This window comes from Pteropus medius, unplaced genomic scaffold, assembly GCF_902729225.1.
Source record: "Pteropus medius unplaced genomic scaffold, Ma_sr-lr_union100, whole genome shotgun sequence".
NCBI classification, from domain to species: domain Eukaryota; kingdom Metazoa; phylum Chordata; class Mammalia; order Chiroptera; family Pteropodidae; genus Pteropus; species Pteropus medius.
Window position 1 is genome coordinate 1,648,722 of NW_024342473.1, and position 22,232 is coordinate 1,670,953.

The 22,232-nt window shown below is 35.7% G+C and overlaps 1 protein-coding gene and 1 pseudogene across 6 annotated transcripts in view; both read right to left on the reverse strand.

Annotated features, from left to right (window-relative positions):
- The window catches only part of PLD1 (phospholipase D1), a 179,473-nt gene that overhangs the window by 6,197 nt on the left and 151,044 nt on the right, over window positions 1-22,232 (reverse strand). For all 6 annotated transcript variants that reach the window (XM_039865037.1, XM_039865033.1, XM_039865038.1 and 3 more), the window contains 2 exons: window positions 12,624-12,758; window positions 5,315-5,468 (listed from right to left, as the gene is read on the reverse strand). In XM_039865037.1, coding sequence (XP_039720971.1) covers window positions 5,315-5,468; window positions 12,624-12,758 — 289 coding nt within the window. The remainder of the gene's footprint in view (window positions 1-5,314; window positions 5,469-12,623; window positions 12,759-22,232) is intronic.
- LOC120604732 (uncharacterized) lies at window positions 8,910-9,025 on the reverse strand (annotated as a pseudogene).

Genomic DNA, 22,232 nt, shown 5'->3' on the forward strand with positions numbered 1-22,232 from the left:
AAAGCCCTTTTCTCACATGCCTGATAGGTTCAAAGAATTCCAAAAGGGATTACACTACATTGGAAATAGAAGTGGAGAAATAGAACTTAGAAGGACTTTGGCTTTTACACTGTGTGAAACAGGGACATGTTGCAGACCCTGGAGCAAAGGGGTGACAGATTCTGACTTACATGTTAAAATACTGAGAAGAGACTGTGCACAGCAAGGGTTGAAACGGGAGACTAGTTAGGAGTTAATGTGGTAATCTAGGTAAGGAATGGTGGTGGCTTGGCGGTGCAGAGGAAGGTAGAGACAACAAGTTTTCTATTGGCATAGGTATAGGTGTGAGAAAAGTGAGGCATCAAGGATGGCCAGTGGGGCTTTGGCTTGAGCAACTAGAAGAACATAGTTGCCATTAGCTGAGATGGGCAATTCTGTGGGTAGAGCCAGTTTGTGAGGGAAGACCAGGAATTCAATTTTGACCCTATTGAGATATCTATTAAATATTCAAGTGGCAATGCTGAGCAGTGGATTTGGATAAATGAATCTGGAGTTTGGGAGAGAAGGCCTGTCTAGAGATACACATTGAGAATTGTCCACGTATATATATATATATATATATTCACAAAGCCATGTAACTTAACTGAGTTTACCAAAACGAGTGAGTATAGACAAAAAAGAAGACCCACTGCACCTCAACAGTAGGGGACAGGATGAGCCATCAGGGCTGGAGAAAAACCAAAGGGTGTGGTATTCTGGAACCATACAAAGTAGATCAAATTCAGATGAGAAATGACCATTGGATTTAACGGTGTGGAGGTCATTATATTGTTACCCTCTTTGTATTAAAATGAATATAGTTTTACATCATCATTTTTAATGGCTGCCAAATCTCGATTATGTGAAATTTATTTAACCAATTATTTTATTATGGCCTTTTGAGTGGTTTCCAGTTTTCAATTGTTATAAATGATGCTATAATAAACATAATTTATTCATCACATATAAAATGTTGTGAATATCTCTTATTATTTCACTAGGAGAAATTTTAGAATGAAAATTCCTGGGTTAAAGAATATGCAAAAGGCTGTTCCAACACATGCACTATTGACCATGCATGTAGTTCCAGCCGTCTCCGATATTACTAACTCCTGGAAAAGCTCAGCCAGCTGTATAGGGATAAAATTTTAGTTTTAGTCTGCACTTTTTCTGTTATATAAAAATTCTTTAGTTTTAGTCTGCACTTTTTCTGTTATATAAAAATTCTTTGAAATAAATGAATCTGGCACCATGGGCTCACCAGGAATCTTAGAGTTTTATAACCTCAAAATTCTATTTCCACTTCGAATAATGTCCCTTTCAGACAGTATAGGAATAACTTTCAAAAAGGTCTAAAGGGATGATGTTTGCACACAGCTGCTGCTGCTCATTTTAACACTCCAAAACTAAATTTTACTGCACCAAATTTGAGGGACAGTATAAATTATAACAATATGTCAATTATAATAATACCTTTGATTTGAGTCAGGTCTAACTATCTAAAAACTGAGCGAAATATTTCTGTGACTTTGCTTTTAAATTAGAATAAGAAGTAAGGCAATGTATCTATCAAGTTATCAGTTAAGAGTTTATATGTAGAAAAAGTATTTAAATAAGTCTATTACAGACAATATCTAATAATAAGCTATTTTCCCTGTCAGTTTAATTATAAGAAACTTACATTAAAATGCACAGTAAAAACAATATGAAGTACTCTGGGTATTAACTTTTGAGGACTAAGGTTCGGAGAAAACTAGTTTGATTTTATGTTGACATATTAATGGTATTTAATGTCTAATTGTTTACGCATCAGTAGGACAGTAGGAAAACTGCAGAAAACGGTTTCTGTTCTTTCCGCTTTACATGATTCCGACTCTATTTGTGTGGATAATGGTTTCTGTTGAGTGATGGTTATATCTGTAAAGCTTGGATAATTTTCTAGGACTCAATGAACTGTTCAGCACATAGTTGTGACACTCAGTGCAGTACCCTGATGGTTGATTCTATTTAGAATTGATTTCAGATTAAAATGTGTCTATATTTATTCAAAAGTTGTCCAGATGGAAAATGGATTGAAGTTGCATTTTTTTAAGGTAAAAAAATGGCTGTGTTCTAAGGCATGATATTTATCTCTGGGAATTATTTCCTAATAAAAATATGCTAAAATTGACACAAGGTTTTTGTGGTACTTTAAAATATATTATCTGTGTTTGTCATTGCGGCAAAGTGAAAATAATTGTTCAAGAACAACTGCCTCTTTAAGAGCGTTTGAAAACTGCCAGGAAAATAAAAGTACCTAGGAATAAACTTAGCATGAAACAAATAGGATCAGCATAAAAAAATAAAATAAAACTCTAATGATTACTTAAGAAAAATAAAATAAAACTCTAATGATTACCCCCATAATAAAAACCATAAAGTTTTATTGAAGAATAAACAAAAAAAATTTGAATAAATTGAAGCCTATACCTTGTACTTTAACAGGATGACTCAATATTATAAAGATGGCAATTCTTTTTATATTAATCTAAAAATCCACTACAATGCCAATAAAAAAACTAATGAGAGAACGTGAATAAATGATTCAAAATTTCATGTGGAAGAATGAATATTTAAGATTATTCGGGAAAAGAATACTAATGTGGGGAAGTGGTATGTCAAGAAGTAGTATCAAAGTGTACAACTATAGCGATTAAAATGGTATCACACCGCCGGTAAAAGGGCTTTCAGCAGAACATAAGGGAGAGACTAGAGATAAGTCAGGACATGGCCGTTCAGTGTATCATAAAGAGGCACTGCAGGTAAGAGAGGCAAAGAGTACTGCATGTCATGCTGTTCTGGGTCCATTGCTGGTTAGAGAAAAAATAGAGTTTTCCTTACATTAAAATAAATTGCAGATATTAAACGTAAAAAGTAATATCAAATAAACAGTATAAGAAAATATAAGTAAATATTTGATCTTGGGCTGAGAAAGCTATTCTAAGCGTATAAAGAGAGAGGGAGAAAAAACTAATAGATTTGATTAATAAGAATTGAAGTTTTCCCCAAATACTTTAAATATGATTAAAAGGCAATTGACAAATCAGATTTGCAACAAATGTGACATAGGAATTAGTCTCTTGTATACTTAAATCACTTATAAATCATTAAAAGAAAATGAAACGTTTCAACTAGACAAAGGACATGAATAGGCTAGACAATTTACAAAAGAACAATTATGTATGGCTAATGAATACATTTTTGAAACCAAAAAATTCACGTTAAAATAATGAAATTCCACTTGAAAGCCAACAAATTGGCAAAGACTAAGGAAAATAATAGAACTCAGAAAAGACAGAAGGAATAAGCCCTCTAAAACATTGTTAGTGATACAATAAGGAGTTAGAGGGCAAAGGACACTGAACAATTCCTTTGACTAGAAAGTCTATAATTAGGATTTTGTTAAGGAAACAAGAAGGTAAACACGATGCTATCTACAAACATACCCAGTTTTTATATCAGCGAAAAATCTGCCTATCAGTGAGTTGTTAGTTACAGGAATTATGGCATACTCATAGGATATAAAAAATGCAGCCATCAAATGTTACAGTATACTTAATGACATGGAAAAGTGTATGTAACATTATTTAAATAGTAAAGAACTTCGTAGAACTGTAAGATCTTAATTATGTTTTTAAAAAAGAAATACAGTATAGTAATACATATATGTATAGAAAAAAGTAGAATGATATATATCAAATGTTAAAATTGTTAGCATTGGGTGGTGGAATTAGAGATAAATTTAAGTTTTTAATCACTTTCTGTGTTTGCCAAGTTTCCTACAATAAAAATATACTGCAATCACAATTTTCTTCCTCTGTAATTATTATGCATTTACATAGTTATAAAGACCCCATAGTTTAAAAAAAAAAACACTTCAGTTCTCAAGGAACTGAAAAGATGACATTTATTTCTAGTTTACATGAGGAAATATTTGTTTCCTTATATATATGCTGCTGTAGGCTATCAATGGGTTGATTAACAGGGTACTAATTTTAAACTCCGCCCTAATAAACAAAACACATTAGAAGCTAATTAAAATATCAAAGATTTTTTTAAAAATCTTACTGGCGAAACAATTAGTAACAAAGGCCATAAATACAGCAATAACAACTGTGAGAAGGTATCGACTATCAGATTTTGGGGGATGGATTTGCTGAGCTCCCGGAGCAGAGAGAGTAGCCTGAACCTTCTCTGAACTGATGCTTAGTTTGGAGTTAGGAATGAGGGGAACGACCATGGCATTTGCAGGAAGTGAAGTGCTCATAATGTGCAATTTGTGAGCGAACCAGTTTCCAAATGAGACCTTTAACATGAGAAGGGTTAAAGCAACAGCACTGCCACGTGTATCTGTGCAGTGCCTTTCCCCAAATAGCTTAAAGCATCATCCTCAACTGGGGACACTTGCTGTAGAGGCCGCACTGAAATACCATCCTGGCAAATGCAGTTCTAGGATCATAGACCTGTGGACTCACAGGTATAGACTAGAGGTGGGAGAATGGTCGGAGTGTTCAACAGGCAGTGGGAGCTCAGCACATGTCTGCTGTGAGTGAGGGGGAGAGTGAGCCCAGATGAGATAAGAAGCCACTGAAGAGCATGAGCAGAGTTAGGTCCTCGAAGGATCACTAGCCGACTGGTGCTGGTGCGGAGCCACTTAGAGCCCAGACCTAGAAAGTTCTCAGTCATAATTAAATGAAGGACTCATTTAAGGCCACTCAGCCTTTGCTTCTTAATCTTGTGTTCTCTCTGCTTGAGTATAGATTTGTTTAAAACTCACATCTTCTTCCAGGAGATCAGGAATCCTCCATGTCCGGAGTCATCTTAAATCTGAGAACTAGTTTCCATATTTAAATTGAACCCTGCTAGTCTCCGGCATCCTCCTTTAATTTTTATTACATCCTTGTATTACTGGAACTATTTCAATTTCTAAAAGTGGACTCACTATAAAAAACTTAAAGAGACACTAGATAGTTTGCCCGGACCTGGTCCTAAATCCATTAATAAATTTAAAATGCTAGCTTTCTCTATTATATGTAAACATAATAAAAACAATTAAAATAGAAAATGTTTGTGTCCCACATAAAGTCATTTTGCATACTTCTGGTAATGCATGCACATCCCTTATGCTGGGAGACACTGTATTAGACCAAGAACCTGGAGATAATGACATTTGTGCTACAGGCAAGAGGCTGGGCTGGGGTACCAGCACCTCAAGCGGTGGAACTAGGTGAGAGAGACACAGCTTTGGAGGCCCCACCTAAAGCACTGCAGCCGAAGTCCTTGGGCAAACCGGCCAGCTTGGTACTCTTCACCATCCATTACCGAAGGGACTGTCTCCGTGTCCTGCACAATGACAGCCATTTCACTATCACGCTTTCCCAGCATGCTTCGGTCGTTGATGTTGGCAGAGCCTATGAGGAGAAACAGTGAAACTGAACAGTCTTCTCGTCATAGCAGACCCTGTTGGCTGTCCTCCCATTCAATTCTTCCCTGCTAACAAAACCCTAATTTTGTTCAGGTTATCAAGAGCTGCTGTGCTTTAGGGAGGCGGAGCCCTCCCCAACCCAGAGGTGCCTCTTGATCAATCTAAGCCAGCTTGTTAATTTCAAGATTTCTGGGGGCAGCGACTGGCTTAGGAACGGGCACTTGGCATGACTCTAGCCAGGGCGACATAAAGGAAAGTTTGCTAGGGGCTTCTGTGAAAGTTCTCCTTCTTACAAACAGACACAAGAACAGGACGCTGTCTCTTCCAGCCTTTGGACATTTCAGCTTGAGCGGTTGGATGAGAACAGGATCCCGAGGGTACTGCAGCCATTTGGTTAACCAGAGACCCAGTTAACCATTTGGTTAACTAGGAGACAGACAAGCTGAACTTGGCAGAGCAGAAAGAAAAGACTGGGTCTTTAAGTCACTAGCCAACATTAAAACTTTCTTACCTTCTGTTGTGAGAAATAATACATTTTCCTTATTGTTTCACATACTTCTAGCTGAATTCTCTATTTTGTGGCTCAAATGATTCTAACTGATATAATCATTACACACACACACACACACACACACACACACACGGCACACTACCATTTCAGTTAGTCAGTTTCTAGGTTTAAGAATCAGATTCCATAGACTTTAACTTATGGTCATATAATTAGGAGTGTCAAAACCCAAGACTACCTTTACAATCAATAGAGTCTACTCTCAAATGCAAACTGTCATTAACGGCTTGGGGTTTTCCATTCTCTTGCCTCAGTTATGTGGCATGCCAACAGCTTCTGTATTAACTTTCCTCCATTCTATTTCTAAATCCAAAGGAGCTGAGAATGTAGACTCTCACATGTGAAGGGCAAGTATTTTAACATGAGTTCAATCTGGCTTTCTATGCTCCTCTACTGTGTATTCAGAAATTCATTACATTTTCTGCATTAATCACTGCTGATTCATTCTTTTGAATCTTGAGTTCCACAAAGTAAAGAAGGGGCCTGATTTATTCTTGTTTCTTATTGTTCCTCTTGCCCTAGGCACACATTCCACTGCTTCTGCAGACTGGAGTAGAGGGGTTGGGCTGAGCAGGGGTGCTGGCTACCCTCTCTGCTGGGGACAGACAGAGTGTGAGTTGATAGCATCCCTCCCCTGAGCCCAAATGGAAGGATATTGTACATGAGAAAAAGCTCACCCCTCCTGAAGAGACCTTACTGCCATTTGCCACAATATTGTCATGTGGTTAATACACAAATCTATGACAACTAAGGATGTGAATGGTGGCCCACAGTGATCCTGGGTGACAGAAAAAGGATGAAGCACCTCACAGAAATTTGGGACCACTATTAGAGGGCTCTTGGGTGGGAAGCTTTGACACACTTTATTTTGTTAGCAACAGATAGTCTTTCATACATACACTTACATTTCGATCACGCTATAAAATTCGCAGCCATATCTTTGGGCTGGACAGTTGGCCCAGCATTAATTTGGGCAAAGTCATTTCATCGTTCTCAGCTTCAATTTGCCCTTGTATAAACTGAGATCATAATACAGACCTTGTAGTGTTGTAAGAATTAAGTAAGATTGTGTGAAAGCACTTACTGATCTATAAACTGCTCTACAAATGTTAGTTACTGGCACTGTTATCAAATACCTGTTAACTCTATATCTGTACCAGAGAACATTGCCGTAGGAAAGGATAATATGCTGCTAAGTAGCATTTGTGCCAAAGAAGCCTCTTCTCTGGGTAAATCACCCCTTATCCTGTGCATGAACTGTAGGGGGGTAGGAACGAAGCTCTCGCAGTGCTGCTTTGGGACTTCACCGCAGGCCTCTGGCAGAGGCTGCTCTTGGGCTGTGGGCTGCTGGACAGGGTGGCCATCACTGCTCTTCACTGTCAGGGAACCAGGATGGGAAGCCTCCTCCACACACACACTTTCACACCAGTCCCCCAGTCTCCTTCCTACAAGGGGGGCCACACTCCCAACGAGAGGAATACATTCTTGGCATTCTGAGCTGGAATCCTGAGGAGTGGTTCTTCTATTTCAAGAGCTGATCTGGAGTTATCCAGGGTGCTCTCAACCACATTGAATAAGTGTGGGCCACTATTTAATAGGAATGTGAAGAAAGGGCTGAGAAAATTTTAGATTAATTTAATGAGATATTAAAAATGAGACATTGATGGATGTAAATGCTACCTCCATTCTTGTTGTTACACGTTCCCAGATTCTGAAAACCAAATTCAGAACAGCAGATATAGTATTATCCTATTTCTATATAACATATGAGGAAGAAGAGAGAGTAAGGGTTCTAGAAAGATATACACTGAACTATTAAGAGGGAAGAGTGCCCCTTAGAGTTTGAATTGTTTACAACAAATATGCTTTGTATTCATATATTACTTTTTATGGTCACTGCAATCTCTTATTTTTATTAGGAACTTAATAATTTAAAGCCAGTTAATTTTTAGAAAATGACCTTTTCTAAATCTGCTAATAATAGAGAACTGTTAAAACACTGAAAAATAGCAAAATACAAAAGAGCATATGGAAATGTGTGTGTGTGTGTGTGTGTATTAGGGGATAATAAACATCACTGAATTTAACACGCAGGCTGAAAACAGAACATTACCACATCCCAGAAGCCCTCAGGCATCTTCCATGCATGTCCTTCCCTGCTCAAGAGGGAGACCACAAAGAATTTTGAGTTCATCATGCGCTGCATGTTTTCCTAAACAAATAACTTACTTTTGACTTGTTTTTAATTTATATAAATGGAATCATACATAATCTTTTGGGATTTGCTTCCTTTGTTCACTATTATATCTTTGGGATTTATCTGTACATAATTGTAATATATTATTTTCCTTGAAGGAGCACACCAGGTTTACTTATTCATCCTACTGCTGATGGATGTTTGGGTTGTTTTCAGAGTTTTGTTGTGATGCATAACTACTCTTTACACAGTTGTATATGTTTCTTGGCGTACACATGTGGGCGTTTACCTGGGCTCTCTATGCAGTAGTGCAGGCCTTGGTGCTCCACAGCCTTGCCAATACTTGGATTGTTCAACTTTTTAATTATTGCCAATTGGTATTTTTAAAAACTGTTCTTTGTCTCATTGTTATATTGATGAGGATGAACATCTTTCATATGTGTATGAGCCTCAAGTAAGTCCTCTTTGGTGATGTTCTTAGTGCCTTTGCCCACTTTTCCTAGGATATTGTCTTTTATTAATTTGTAAGAGTTCTTTATATGTTTTGAAGATTAAATGGGTTGTAAATGTTTTTATTTCAGTTTGTGGTTTATCTTTTTATTCTCTTTATAGTGTCTTTTAATGAAAACAGTTCTGAATTTTATTTTCATTATTATTATTTATGCCTACAGCACCTGATCTTCCTAAGTGGTCTCTCATCCAAGTACTAACCAGGCCCGGCCCTGCTTAGCTTCTAAGATCAGACATCGGGCTTGTTCAGGGTGGCATGGCCGTAGACCATGGACCGTGGCTCCACTGGGGCATGAACCCAGGACCTTTTGCGTGTAAAGCAGATATGCTAACCGCTACACTATGGAACCATGTCCACAGTTCTAAATTTTAATGAAGTTGACTTTATCTATCTTCTCCTTTGTGTTTATGTCTTGTTTCAGAAATTGTGAATCCTTTTGTGGTGGGCAGAATAATTCTCCCCGCAAGATGACCATGTTCTAATCCCTAAGGCCTGTGGATTTGTTATGTTACAAGGTAATGGGGGATTAGGCTGCAGATAGAATTAAGGTTGCTAATCAGCTGACCTTAAAATAGGGAGATGATCCTGGATTATCTGGGGAATCACAAGGGTCCTTAAAAGTAAAGAAGATTACAGAAGAATGAGTTGAGTCTTTCGGAACTGTCAGAGATGTAACATTGCTGCCTTCAAAGCTAGAGAAGGGAGCCTTGCATGTGGCAGCCTCTAAAAGCTGGAGAAGACAAGGAAATGAATTCTTCCTCAGAGCTTGTAGAAAAGAAGGCAGCCCTGCTGATACCCTCATGTTAGCCCAGTGAGAGCCATGTTAGAATAAATTTGTGCTGTTTTAAGCCACTAAAGTTTGTGGCCATGTGTTATAACAGTAATAGACAACTAATACACCATCTGTACCCTGTTTTAGTTTATTAAAGGAAAACTGATTCCTCTATTGAGCCCATATCGGCTACTCTGTACTTTCCACCCACTTGTGTTCCCTGTGCCTCCAGTTCAGAAGTTCTCAGCTCCGAATGTGTGTATCAACAAAAAAGTTTTTTAAAAATACCGGTTCCAAAAACAAACAAACGAACAAAAAAATACCTTGATGCCTGGGCCCTAAACTAGACCAATTAGTCAGAATTTCTTCAGGTAGAAACCAGACATTGGTTATTTCCCAATACCACTCCATCCCTTTATCTATCCACCAATCCATCTTTTGGGGATCTTGTCTAAAGTAAATTACAGACCTGAATAAACTTCCCCCTAAATGATATATTATTTTTACAGCTCTTTAGGCAATTCTAATGCAGCCAAGGTTGAGAACCAGGAGGCTAGATCAAGTTTAACCCCTCTTTACTGGGGCAGCCCTTCAACTATGGACTCTCGTGAGCTACTCTACTCGCAAGCCTGCATAGTTTCTCACCCACCCACCCTCGCTGACTGCCTCTGGACCTTCTCGTTCCAGTTCTGCAATATGTATGCTGTTGTTTGTGGTGTCGGGTAGAAAGGATACCTCCTTTATCTCCAGCTCAGGAGCTCTGTAGGGCAGAAGCATTGTTTTATATCTCTCTATTGTGCTTTGCAGTGGACTAGTGAACATTAAAAAAAAAATTGTTTCATTTAGTCAACAGGATAGACTTAAATTCTACTTAAGTACAGCTTTGTTTTGTTTAAGAAAGCAAAGAAATGGCTTTTAGGTACTTGCTTAATGTCTGTAAAATATGCTTAATTTAACTTCTCGAACTCCTCTGAGAATTTTAAACATTGTTCTCTGTTATGAACGTAAACAGGGTTGATATGTGAGAGCAGCAACAACAAACTTGCTTAGTCTTAAGAGTTTCCACTGAGATAAAAAGAACAAAAGCACTTTTGCAATTTTCCATGGGGAAAATCTGTGGTGCCCTTGAGGAAGGACAAAAAGAAATCCAGCTGCTAAAGACTAAAGCAAGACCTCTTCATACTTCAACATCTTTAGTTTTAAAAGAGTGAATAAAAATTAGATGCAAAATTGATTATTACTAGACCAAATAAATCGTAGCCTTTGAGGATCCAGAGACCTTTGTAGAAAATAAGTCAATTAAAAAACTCAAGGCATTTATTTAACTGTTAGCTCCGTTATTGAAAACTACTTTGCATTTATACTATGTAAAGTGAAGCCAGCTGAAAGTCAAAATGACCTTTAGAAGGAAAATATTTACATCTGTCAATTTTTACTTCGAGAGTTCCAAAATCTTGCTAGAGATCAAGTGAATTTTATTGTGCTTTGTTTTTCCATTTCAGAAAACATCAATATTTTCTCGTACGTACTGTCATTGCCAAATTTAATATAAAAATATTCTGGGATTGGCTTCTGAGTAGCTTGGGGGAAATAAGAGAAACCTTGTTATTAGGGGGAAGATGGGAGAGTAAAAAAATCTCTAAAGAGCTTTGATCCCTATGAGCAAGAGATCAAAAGCATACAATATTTTCTTAAATGCTCTGTATAACTATTAAAAGTGTGCGTGTGTATGTGTGTGTGTGTGTGTGTGAGAGAGAGAGAGAGAGAGAGAGAGAGAGACAGACAGACACACACTACACTTTGGTCTACACATTTTCTGGCTTCAGAACTACTTTTTCTTTCTTTTCAAATCATGTTCCAGATAAGTTTCTTACTCCTAGATATAAGATTTTTTCTTTTCTCAGTGGAGGATAGAGATGGAAAAGGCACATTTATGCCAAAAACTTTCAAAGCACTCCATGTCATTTAATTTCTTAAAGAAGAGGGGAGGATCTTATAATAGCTGAAAAACTACATTTCCTATAAAACAAATGAGCAGAATCCCCAACAGCAAGGCATATTGTATCTCTAGGTATCATCCCCTGACCCTTGTCAATGCAGTTGTCTGCCTGTTTATGAATACTGTTTTTCATCTCGGCCTTTCAGTGTGTGTGTCACATAATAGTAGAAGGCAAAACAAGCCCGATCCTGTCTGATCTTGGAAGCTAAGCAGGGTCGGGCCTGGTTAGTACTTGGGTGGGAGACCGCCTAGGAAGACCAGGTGCTGTAGGCATTAAAAAAAAAAAAAAAAGAAGGCCAAAAAAAAAGAAAGCAAAACAATTCAATGATAGGAAAATGAAGCTTTCTATGTTTATAAAACAATGAAGATGGACATAGGCCCCTCTGGTCAAGCTGATCTAATCTGGGTAGATGTAAAACCACTCCTCTGAATCTGTGATTGGGGGAGAACTTCCAAGAAATCTACTGTGCATCCTTGACAAGGAAAGACCACAGAGCTCGGTCTCAGGCTACACCGTGTCATTACTGCACAACCCCCCTCACCACGCTCACACCGAAAAAGCCGGTCCACTTCACACCCGATTAATGACACACAAAACATAGACTCCAGGAGAAAAAACCAGAAAGCATAAGGACAACAATATTTTAATATCCTTCTAATTCTGACTCTTGGACAACTTCAGGTCTGTGGAAGTGGTTCAACAGATGTGGTGCAGACACATACAAATTAACAGCAGGTACTCAATTGTGACACATTTTCCTTCCCCATTTCTGCTCCATCAATTCCCAAGATCTAGGTACTTGGATTCAAGATAAAAATAAGGGAATAATAGAGAATTAAAGAGAGCAGGCTGATTAAACCACTAGGTTAAACCACTGCCTCTGGACACTGAAATCTGCACAATGGCCATTTAATTGCTCTGTGTCTTGGTTTCTTCATAGATCAAAACCAAGATTAGAAAGGTTGTAAGAGAAAGAGATTGCTTCAGAAATGATCTAGATATTGGTTACTGTTCCTCTCAACTGCAAAGGAAGGTTAGGAGGAATAGAAAGGAAGGTTTTTGCATGGAGTGTAATTAGAGACCATCTACTTACCAATAATAACAGTGTTGTCATCAGCAATCAGCAACTTGCTATGGACATAGATAAGCTCAGTGACCAGGTTTCCTTCAAGCTCTGCATGTGTTCGAAGACCACAGAATGATATGTAATTTATCCACTGATTGCCAACTGTAAATTTAAAAAGAAATTATTAAAATTAATATGACCAAGCTCAATAAAGGCACATTAAATTTTATCAAAACAAATATACTACTTAAACAGGTTGTTAAGGATAGATAGTATAATATATGTGTGAGAATTGACCAAGGATCTATTTTTGCTATCTAAAGAGTTTTATGCTGTTGATCTGGATGAATATACATTAAAAAAAAAATCACATTGAAGTGCTTTTTATGTTTTCCCTTTGCTGAGGCAATCCAAAAATATATTCAGTATGAACATTTTATTTTAGCGATTTCGTGAGTAACTGCTGAAGAGTGATAATTAAAGCTGAGCCAGAGTAAATGCCCCAAGACTTCAATGGGGCATTGGTATCTATCTTGGCTGACACCTGCTGCAGTTTAAATCAAATGAGAGATGTGTGTCCAAACTACCTGATGTATGCATCTTTTGTAGCATATTCAGCACAAAGCAGCAGTTACATTTTACAGATTCCGAGGTCAATAAAAATGCTGTCAATTAAATAACACTCCTCCTTCTAAATTATTAAAACTAGACAATGAAAGAATCCTGACTACATTTGACTTTGGAGAATGTTCTTCAGAGCAAGCAGTACCAGGTTTGTACTTTACTTTGTTGCCCTCTCACCATATGAGGGCCATTCATGTGATAAGAAGAAATGCATTCCATACCAAGCCAACTCATAATCACTGCCCTGACATGAGTGTTAGTCACAAGAGTTTACGGTCCCTCTCCTACATAGCAGTTGTCTTGGATAAGGAAAGTACGACATTAAAATAAATGAAGTAGAACCAACCCATCACGAATTCAAATAGAGGATACAAATCTTTTTTCTTTAAAAGAATCTGAAGCACATTAATAGAACCAATGTAGTTCATGTTCCATTTACTGAAGTTTCCGTGTATTACTAATGTTTTCTATTTAACCATTGACATTATTCAGTGTTTCTATTAAATATGGGTATCTTGGAAAGAAATTCATTCATAGGTTATATACAGAGAGCCCTCCATTTACAGATAACCCTTCCCTTATATACATAAGTGATCTTTGTAGCTGTGTTTGCCAAGAGTTGACGTGTTGGTGTACTGGTGTATCACGTATAAGAGATGCATCTCTAACAGTTTCATGTAAAGGAGAGTTTGGCAAATAAATTTTTTCTCCATTTGTTAATATTATTTTAGAAAGATGTTCTATACAAAATATCACCTCCTCTTTGGTCCAGAAGAGAAGAGAAGAGCATGTTTTTTTTTTTTTAAGATCTTAATGTCCATAAAATTACTGGAAAATATTTCTAATGTAATGTTTAATATATTATTTTATAAACATTTTTTAATCTTCTATTTCTCTTACTGTTGCAGAGGTCTTATACATCTTTGCATAGTGCTAAAAAAGTTGAATAAGTGAGTAAATGAATGAATGGATATTCAAGTGGCAGCTAATATTTTAGCTTTTGGTTTCTCTGTATCATCTACTTTTCTGCAGCTGGTTCATGCTTTAGAATCTAAAATTTTAAAACATAAAGCAGTTTTTTTTTAATTTTTTTATTATGTTAACATTGGTTAACAGTTTTTTTAAAAATCACAAGGTAAATTGTGTGATAAAATACACATATTTGCAATAATTTCCCATAAACATAACATAAACATCCACATTGAACAATACAGTAGACCACTAGTTCTCACTGTGCATAAGAACCACTTCTGTGGGGACCTGGACCTGTTGGAAGTAGAATTCTGGGACCCTCTTCAGAGGTTCAACAGAAATCTATAATTCAGTAAGTGCCCTAGGGCATATCATTATTTAAATGACACTGCCATAGCGCCTTAGTATTTATAAATTTAAGATTAGTGTTACATACTCAGAAAATAATACAGCACGACCAAGTGAGATGCATCCCAGGGGGACAAGTCTGCTCAATATGAGGAAATCCATTAATATATGACATAATATTGAACAATCTACAGAGAAAAATCATATGATTATCTCAATAGATGCTAAAAAGGTTTTGACACAAGTCAGCACCCATTCCTGATAAAAACACTAAAAAAAGGAAATGATGAGTACTTTAGTAACATGCTTAAAAATATATAATACATATACTATATATGTATAGTATATATGTATAAATGTGTGTAGGTATGTGTTTAATACCTTCAACACTATTTAATATTGCCTTGGAGGTATCAGCCAATGCATTTAGACAAAAGAAATCATGCAGAAGTAAAACCACCTCCATTTGTAGATAATAGTATACTTAGGGAATCAATGATAAACCTATCACAAACAATAAAAGAATAAGTATGATAGTATATAAATTAACATATAGCAATCAATAAGCTTCATGTGCACAAACAATAACCATTTAGAGGATATAACCATAGACAAAACCTCACCTACAATAGCAAGATAAAACACTTAAACTGGACAATAAATGTGTAAAAATTTTTATGAAGAAAAATTTTAAATGCTACTGAAAGACACAAGAATAGACTTGAGCAAATGAAAAGATACCCCTTGCTCTAGAACAGAACAATTCAACATTTAAAAAAATGCCAACTCTCTTCAGATTATTTTATAAATTTAATATAATCTCAGTAGAAATACCAACAAGTTTTTATGGAGCTAGAAAAGCTGATATTACCGTTCATATGGAAAAATAATCATTTAAAAATGATTATTAATAAAACTGGAAAACTATCAGGAGTCATTGGCCTTACCTGATATTAACACATACTATAAAGTCTGTATAACATAGTATACAACTGGCACATAAATAGACAATTAACTCTGGGAATGGTATATAAAGTCCAGAAATAGACCCAAGAATATATGAAAATTTTGCATATGATAAAGGAGGCATCTCACTGACTAGGAAAAGGACTTTTACATAAAGGACTAGGACTTTTAAATAAAAGATGCTAGTACAATTGCATGGGTATTTGAAAAAGATAAAAATTATATATTTACCTTGCACTAATCACAAAAATAAACTCCAAATGGATCAGAGACAGAAATGGAAGCATGTGAAATTGTACAAGTGTTAGAAGAAAGTGGTAAATTCCTGTACAATCTGAGTATAGGGAAGGCTTGTAACTGTCCAGAAGCAATAAAAGAAGATATTATTACTTTGGCTCAATTTAAAAACAAAAATTCATTTTCATGCCACAAAACACCACAAGCAAAAACAACAGACAAATGACGAAGTGGGAGAAAGTATTCGCAGTATATATTGCAGACAAAGAGCTAAGAGTCCTAACATATAAAGAACTCTTAATAACTGAAGGAAGAAAAAGATCAAAATTTTGATAGAAAAATGGGCAAAAGACATGAACAGACAATTCACACGCTCAAAAATATATATTTGAAAAAATATTCATCCTCACTCATAATAATAGAAATGCAAATTAAAACTACACTGAAAGTTATTTCTTATGATGTTGGCAAGAAAAAGTAAGATAACACATTCTATTGGTAAGACTGTTGAAGCAAGCTCTCTCATACATCAGCGGTGAGAATGAAAATTGGTACAGCTTTTTGGAGGGAAATTTGGTAATATCTAGCAAAAGTACCTATGTGTTTACCTATTGACCCAGAAATTCCACTCTAGAAATTTACCCTAAATACATAATTCCCAAAATAAGAAGATATATGCACAAGGTTATTCATTGCATAATTATAATTGAAAATATTGCAAAACCTCAGTGACCATGCATAGAAAAATAATTGAATTAATTATGGCCAATCTATACATGAAAAACTCCACAGAGGTAAAAATGCAGGAAGAGCTCTTTGGAATGATGTGGAGCGATTTTTCTGGCTCTATTGTTAAATGAAAAAAGCAAAGTACATATGATAATATGTGGTATGCTATTCTTATGAAAGAGATTGGAAGAAATAAGAAAATATGCATATATCTGCTCATTTGTGCAAAAAGAAACAGCAAGAACAATTTAGAAACTGACAAAATTAATTACCAATAGAGGGTGGGTTGGGACTAGAGTGGAAAAGATGGGCGGAGAAGAAACTGGAAGAAAGTATATAGGGAAATAACACTTACCTAAGTATGCCTTTTGTATAGTTCTGACTATTGGAAGCATATTGCATACACTCAAAAAAAATCAAGGAAGATATTTTAAAACCCCTGAAATGGAATACAAACTGAAGAAAATGAACCTAACTGTATTTCAAATTAATAACATAATCCAAGTAAATTTTGAATACTGACTTTTGAGTATACCAAAAGCTAGGTGCTAGATATAATCATTGAAAAGATATTCATCCTCACTCATAATAATAGAAATGCTATTAGAAATGCTTAGGCTAAAGACAAAAAAAGGAACTATAAACAAATATTGAATTCTAGTGAGTAGATTTATTTTTCATAGTAGCATAGGCTAGCAATCCTGAAACTATTTTTTTGTATTCTAGGAAATGAATACATATATTGTAGATGATAGGAGCCAGGTTTCTCACTGGAAATGGAAGGAATTATAAAAATAGAGCGATGGCTAGAAGGAATCTTGCACTATGAGACTGGAATTGGAAGTATTAGTATGGCGATAGATGGATGGATGGATGGATGGATGGATGGATGGATGGATGGATGAATGGACGGACGGACGGATGGACAGACAGACAGACAGATGATATGTATACAAAAGACCTAAAGCAATTATATCTATCACCTAGATTTTGGTTTCTAAATTCCATTTTCCACTAAAAGAACCTAAGTTCTTTGGAGAAATGGCTGAATCCAGGGCCAGTACTGGGAATGTACAAGACGAGTCTAGAACTCCTGTTGTCAGTAAAAGAAAAAAGGCTGATGGGGACATGTCAAAAGCACATAAAAGCCCCTTTAAAAGGCCCTCACTGGCCAAACCTATGTGAGCTGAGCATCAAAATTATGACCCAATGAATAAAATAAGAACCCTTAAGTCCATACCAATATAAATATTAGAATAAATACATAAATAGGAAAGAAAGAAAAGCTTTCCTTATAGAATTCCAACTAAGAAGTTGAGAAGAAAGTAATAAATATAGAAGAAATGATGGAATCAAAAAATCAGCATTTAACAACTATTATAGTAATAATAATTAAGTCATAATAGTAATAATTGGTTCAAGAAGAAATTATTGTTTGCTAAAACCAGTGGGTGAATGTTTGATGAGAAACAGAATATTTATATAGACTCAGTGTTTTCCCACAAAATACTTATTAATTACAAAAAGAAAAACAGTAATTTTTAAGTGGAGAAACCTGGCAGATACCACCTTTACTAAGTAATCAGTTAATACAACCAGTGTTGGGGCAAATCAACACTGTGCCCTTCCTGATTTGGGGCATGAAGAAGAACACATCACTGCTGTCATGTTCCTGCTGAAATGCATAACCTGAATTTAATCATGAGCATACAATATATATACCCAAATTGAGACCTATTATACATAACTGCAAAAATAGCAAGATCATGAGTCCTTTCGCCCTCCAAAAAAAAAAAAAAAAAAAAAAATGATTGAGGGATTATTTCAGATTAAAGGAAAATAACAATACACGACAACTAAATACATGACATGATTGTTGACTGAATCCTAGGTCAGAAAGAAACATTTTCTCCCCTTTTGCTATAAAGGACATTAGTAAGACAACTGGTAAAATTTCAATTAGGTCTACAAACAAAATAATAATATGACATCAATGTTAATTTCATTTATTTGGATAATTGAAATACAGCTGCTTTAAAAATGTCATTTTTCAGAAACACACACTTATGTATTTGTAGATAAACAGGCATCCTAGCTGCAACTTATTCCCAAATGGTCCAGGGGAAAAAAACCTACCTATCTATCCATATCTATCTATTAAGGGAAAATGATAAAGCAGAGAAGGTTAAATGTTAATATTTGAGAAATCAGGATAAAGGGTATATGGCAGTTCTGGAAACTCTCTATAAGTCTAAAATTATTTTTAAATGTTTTTTAAAAATTAGTGATACTGACTAGGTATTAGCAGCCTGAAGGTTTAAGACATGTAATAATTTGTAATTTTCTAAAGCATAGATATGTGCCATTCCACAGGAAGGCTGGAGAAAGAGTATCAGCAACCTACCAGTTAGCTGAAGAGCCTCACAGTCCAACCTACTTCCCATTCATCCTTGACTATGAAATAACTCTTATGAAGTGGTAAAAACTTTATTTCTTTGTTAAAAATGCCTTTAAGAAGAAAGCTAAGGGTTAGTACCAATAATAGAACCCAAAAGAAAGATAAGGGTTCCTTGCCAGAAAGTGGACATTTTAGATGATTTCAAGTGTGGCCTGTCACATGCTCATTTATGAAGTGACTAATTTCAACATGCAATCTATGTGAAAAGAAGAAAAAGTAAGTTGAGAAACTATTTCAGACAATACTTTATTTGGTGAAGAAAACTGGCTCAACAAATAATAATATCAAGTCCGTGATGCTAACTTGTAATGTGAGGATATACTGAGGAAACAAGTGCCTTTTGAAGAAAATACAAGAAATCCATGAGCATGTGCAAGCACTGATATGAAGCAATAGCTAGAAAAGTATCAGAGAGGTTTTCCAAATTACAAGTCATGGAGGTATTTGAGAATCTAGAGGTTTATATATGCCCCTAGGACATGTCTGTTATGAAGACTGGTACATATATACCTCAAAAAATGAGAAATGCAATATATTAAACTCCTGATGTTTAAAAGGAAATTTTGTGAAAGAGCTTCAAGAGTTGTTACAGGCTTTTGTTACTTAAAAGCTTGTAGCACTTCATATGCGTACATTTCTAATCCTCATTGAATACCCCTAGACTTTCTGTTAAATTATACTACATTGGCAACTAAAATGTCGTAATTCACGAAAATTATAAAAATGATAAAGAAAAACCTTAAATTAAATACTAAATCCATGCAGATTGGAACATCAGATAATTATACACTAATAGCTGCTGGTTTTCTCTTCAGGAACTGTTACATTCACAGAAGCAATTTTGTTATTTCTAAAGAATTGAAACAGTAGAGAACCATAGTTCTTTATCCAATTAGAGATTAGCTAGTTCATGTATTTAAAACCCACTACGCATTGACAAAAACAAAACCAATAACAGAACGTTGTACCTCAAAAAGGGGCATTATGTAATTAATCCGTGCTTCCCTGTTTAGAGTACAAACATTTTCCCCACTGACATGCCTGATTTTGACTTGTTCCCAGGGTACTTGGAAATCTTTTCATAAAAGGGCTTAACATTGAAATTACTTCTTGTGTTAAAATCCAATTTTTCCCCTGAATAGGCAAAGGCAGGAAAAGAGTCCAGAGCTAAAGGAATTGCTTTATAATAAGCTCAGGCCATTTTTATGGTTGAGAAGATAAATAGGTTTGTTCTGACTTTTTATTCTCCTAAAACCTCACCTTTGCATTTTACTAGCCACAGTCAGCACTGAATGGCTTTCCTGATTTTGTTTTATTGATATATCTTTTAGAAACTTATTCATTCACTATCAACTTCATTTTAAGCCATTAGAAAATCAAGATAGGGATTATGCTCTGGTAAATCTTCTCTGTCCTGGATGCAATCAGATATAACTTTTGCAAGTATTTACTGGTGATGTACATGTCTTATGTTGAAAGTTGTTTCTAAAGTATTCACACTGAGCAGACTAAAAACAGTAAAAAAAATTGTTGAACACCCAATGCACATACACGTACACACGCGCACAATTATATACATGTACTAAAAGCTTAATTCATTCTTTTAAAGCTTCCAAATCATTTAAAAATCCATATAACATAAAATTCACTCCTTTAAAGTGGACAATTCAGTTTCTTAAAACTACATCCACAAAGCTGTATAATCATCACCACTATCTAATTTTGAGACACTTTATTATCCCCAAAAGAAACATCATACTCACTAGCAGTCACTCTCCATTCCACTCTCTCCCCGGACCTGGCAATCACTAATCTACTTTCCTGTCTCTATGAGTTTGCCTGTTAAAAATTTTCATAAAAATAAAATTATACAACATGTGGCCTTTTGTGTCTGGCTTCTTTTCACTTAGCATAAAATTTTCAAGGTTCATCCATGTTGTAGCATGTATCAATACATTTCTTTTTATAACTGAATAGTATTCCATTGTAAAGATATATACATTTTGTTTCTACATTCATCAGTTAATGGATATTTGGGTTGTTTCTACCTTTCGGCTATTATAAATAATGCTGCTATGAACATTCGCGTGCAAGTTTTTGTATGGACATATGTTTTCCACTCTCTTGGGTATATGCTATGGAGCAGAATTGCTGGGCTACACGGGAACTCTGTTTAATTTCTAAGGAAAGTCCACATTGCTTTCCAAAGAGCCCTCACCATTGTGATTTCCCAGGAGCAGTGTGTGAGGGTTCTAATATCACTACATTCTTGTCAATACTGCTTTTATTTTTTAAATTACAGCCATCCTGGTGGGTATGAAGTTGTATTTTGTGGTTTCTGTTTGAATCTCCGTAATGACTAACGATGTTGAGCATCTTCTTCATGGCTTATTGGCCATCTATATATGGCTACTTATATCCTTAGCCCATTTTAAAAATTAGATTGTTCTTTATATATTCAGGATACCAATCAGATATATGGCTTGCAACATTTTCTCCCATATTAGATTAAGCAATGGTTTCTTGGATTTTACACCAAAAACAAAAACATAAAAATAGATAAATTGGATTTCATCAAACATAAAAGTTTTTTACTCCAATGAATATAATCAAGGGGAAAATGACAGAATGGTTTCTGATGAGAAACTGGCTATTAATCTTATTGAGGATCTCTCATACTGGATAATTTGCTTCTCCCTTGCTGCTTTCAAGATTTTCTTTTTGTCTTTGTGTTTTGCTAGTTTGATTATGATGCGTGTTGGTGTGAATCTCTTTAAGTTCATCTTAACTGGATTTTGCTGAGCTTCTTGGATGTGTAGATTTGTGTTTTTCATCAAATTTGGGAAGATTTCAGTTGCTATTTCTTTAAATATTCTATCTGCATTTTTTTCCTCTTTCCTCTTCTTCTGGCACTCCCATTATGTGTATGTCAGTGGGCTTGATGATGTTTTATAGGTCTCTGAGGCTTTGCTCATTTTTCTCCATTCTTTTTCTTTCTGTTCCTCAGACTGGATACTCTCAATGGACCTCTGTTAAAATCTGTTAATTCTTCTGCCTGCTACAATCTGATACTGAGCTCCTCTTTAGATATCATTTCCTTTAGTTCTTTGTACATAGTTAAACTAGCTGTTTTAATGAGTATTCAAACTGTCAGACAGGTCAAATTATGACAATTCTCAGAATTCTCAGGGAATGGGAGCTTCAGACCCATTTGGCTCCTTCCAGTGGTTGGTAGGCTGCTGGTTTTCAAAGTGCTGAGCTGGTTTTCAAGTCTACTGTGGAACTGAGGAGAGAGGGATGGG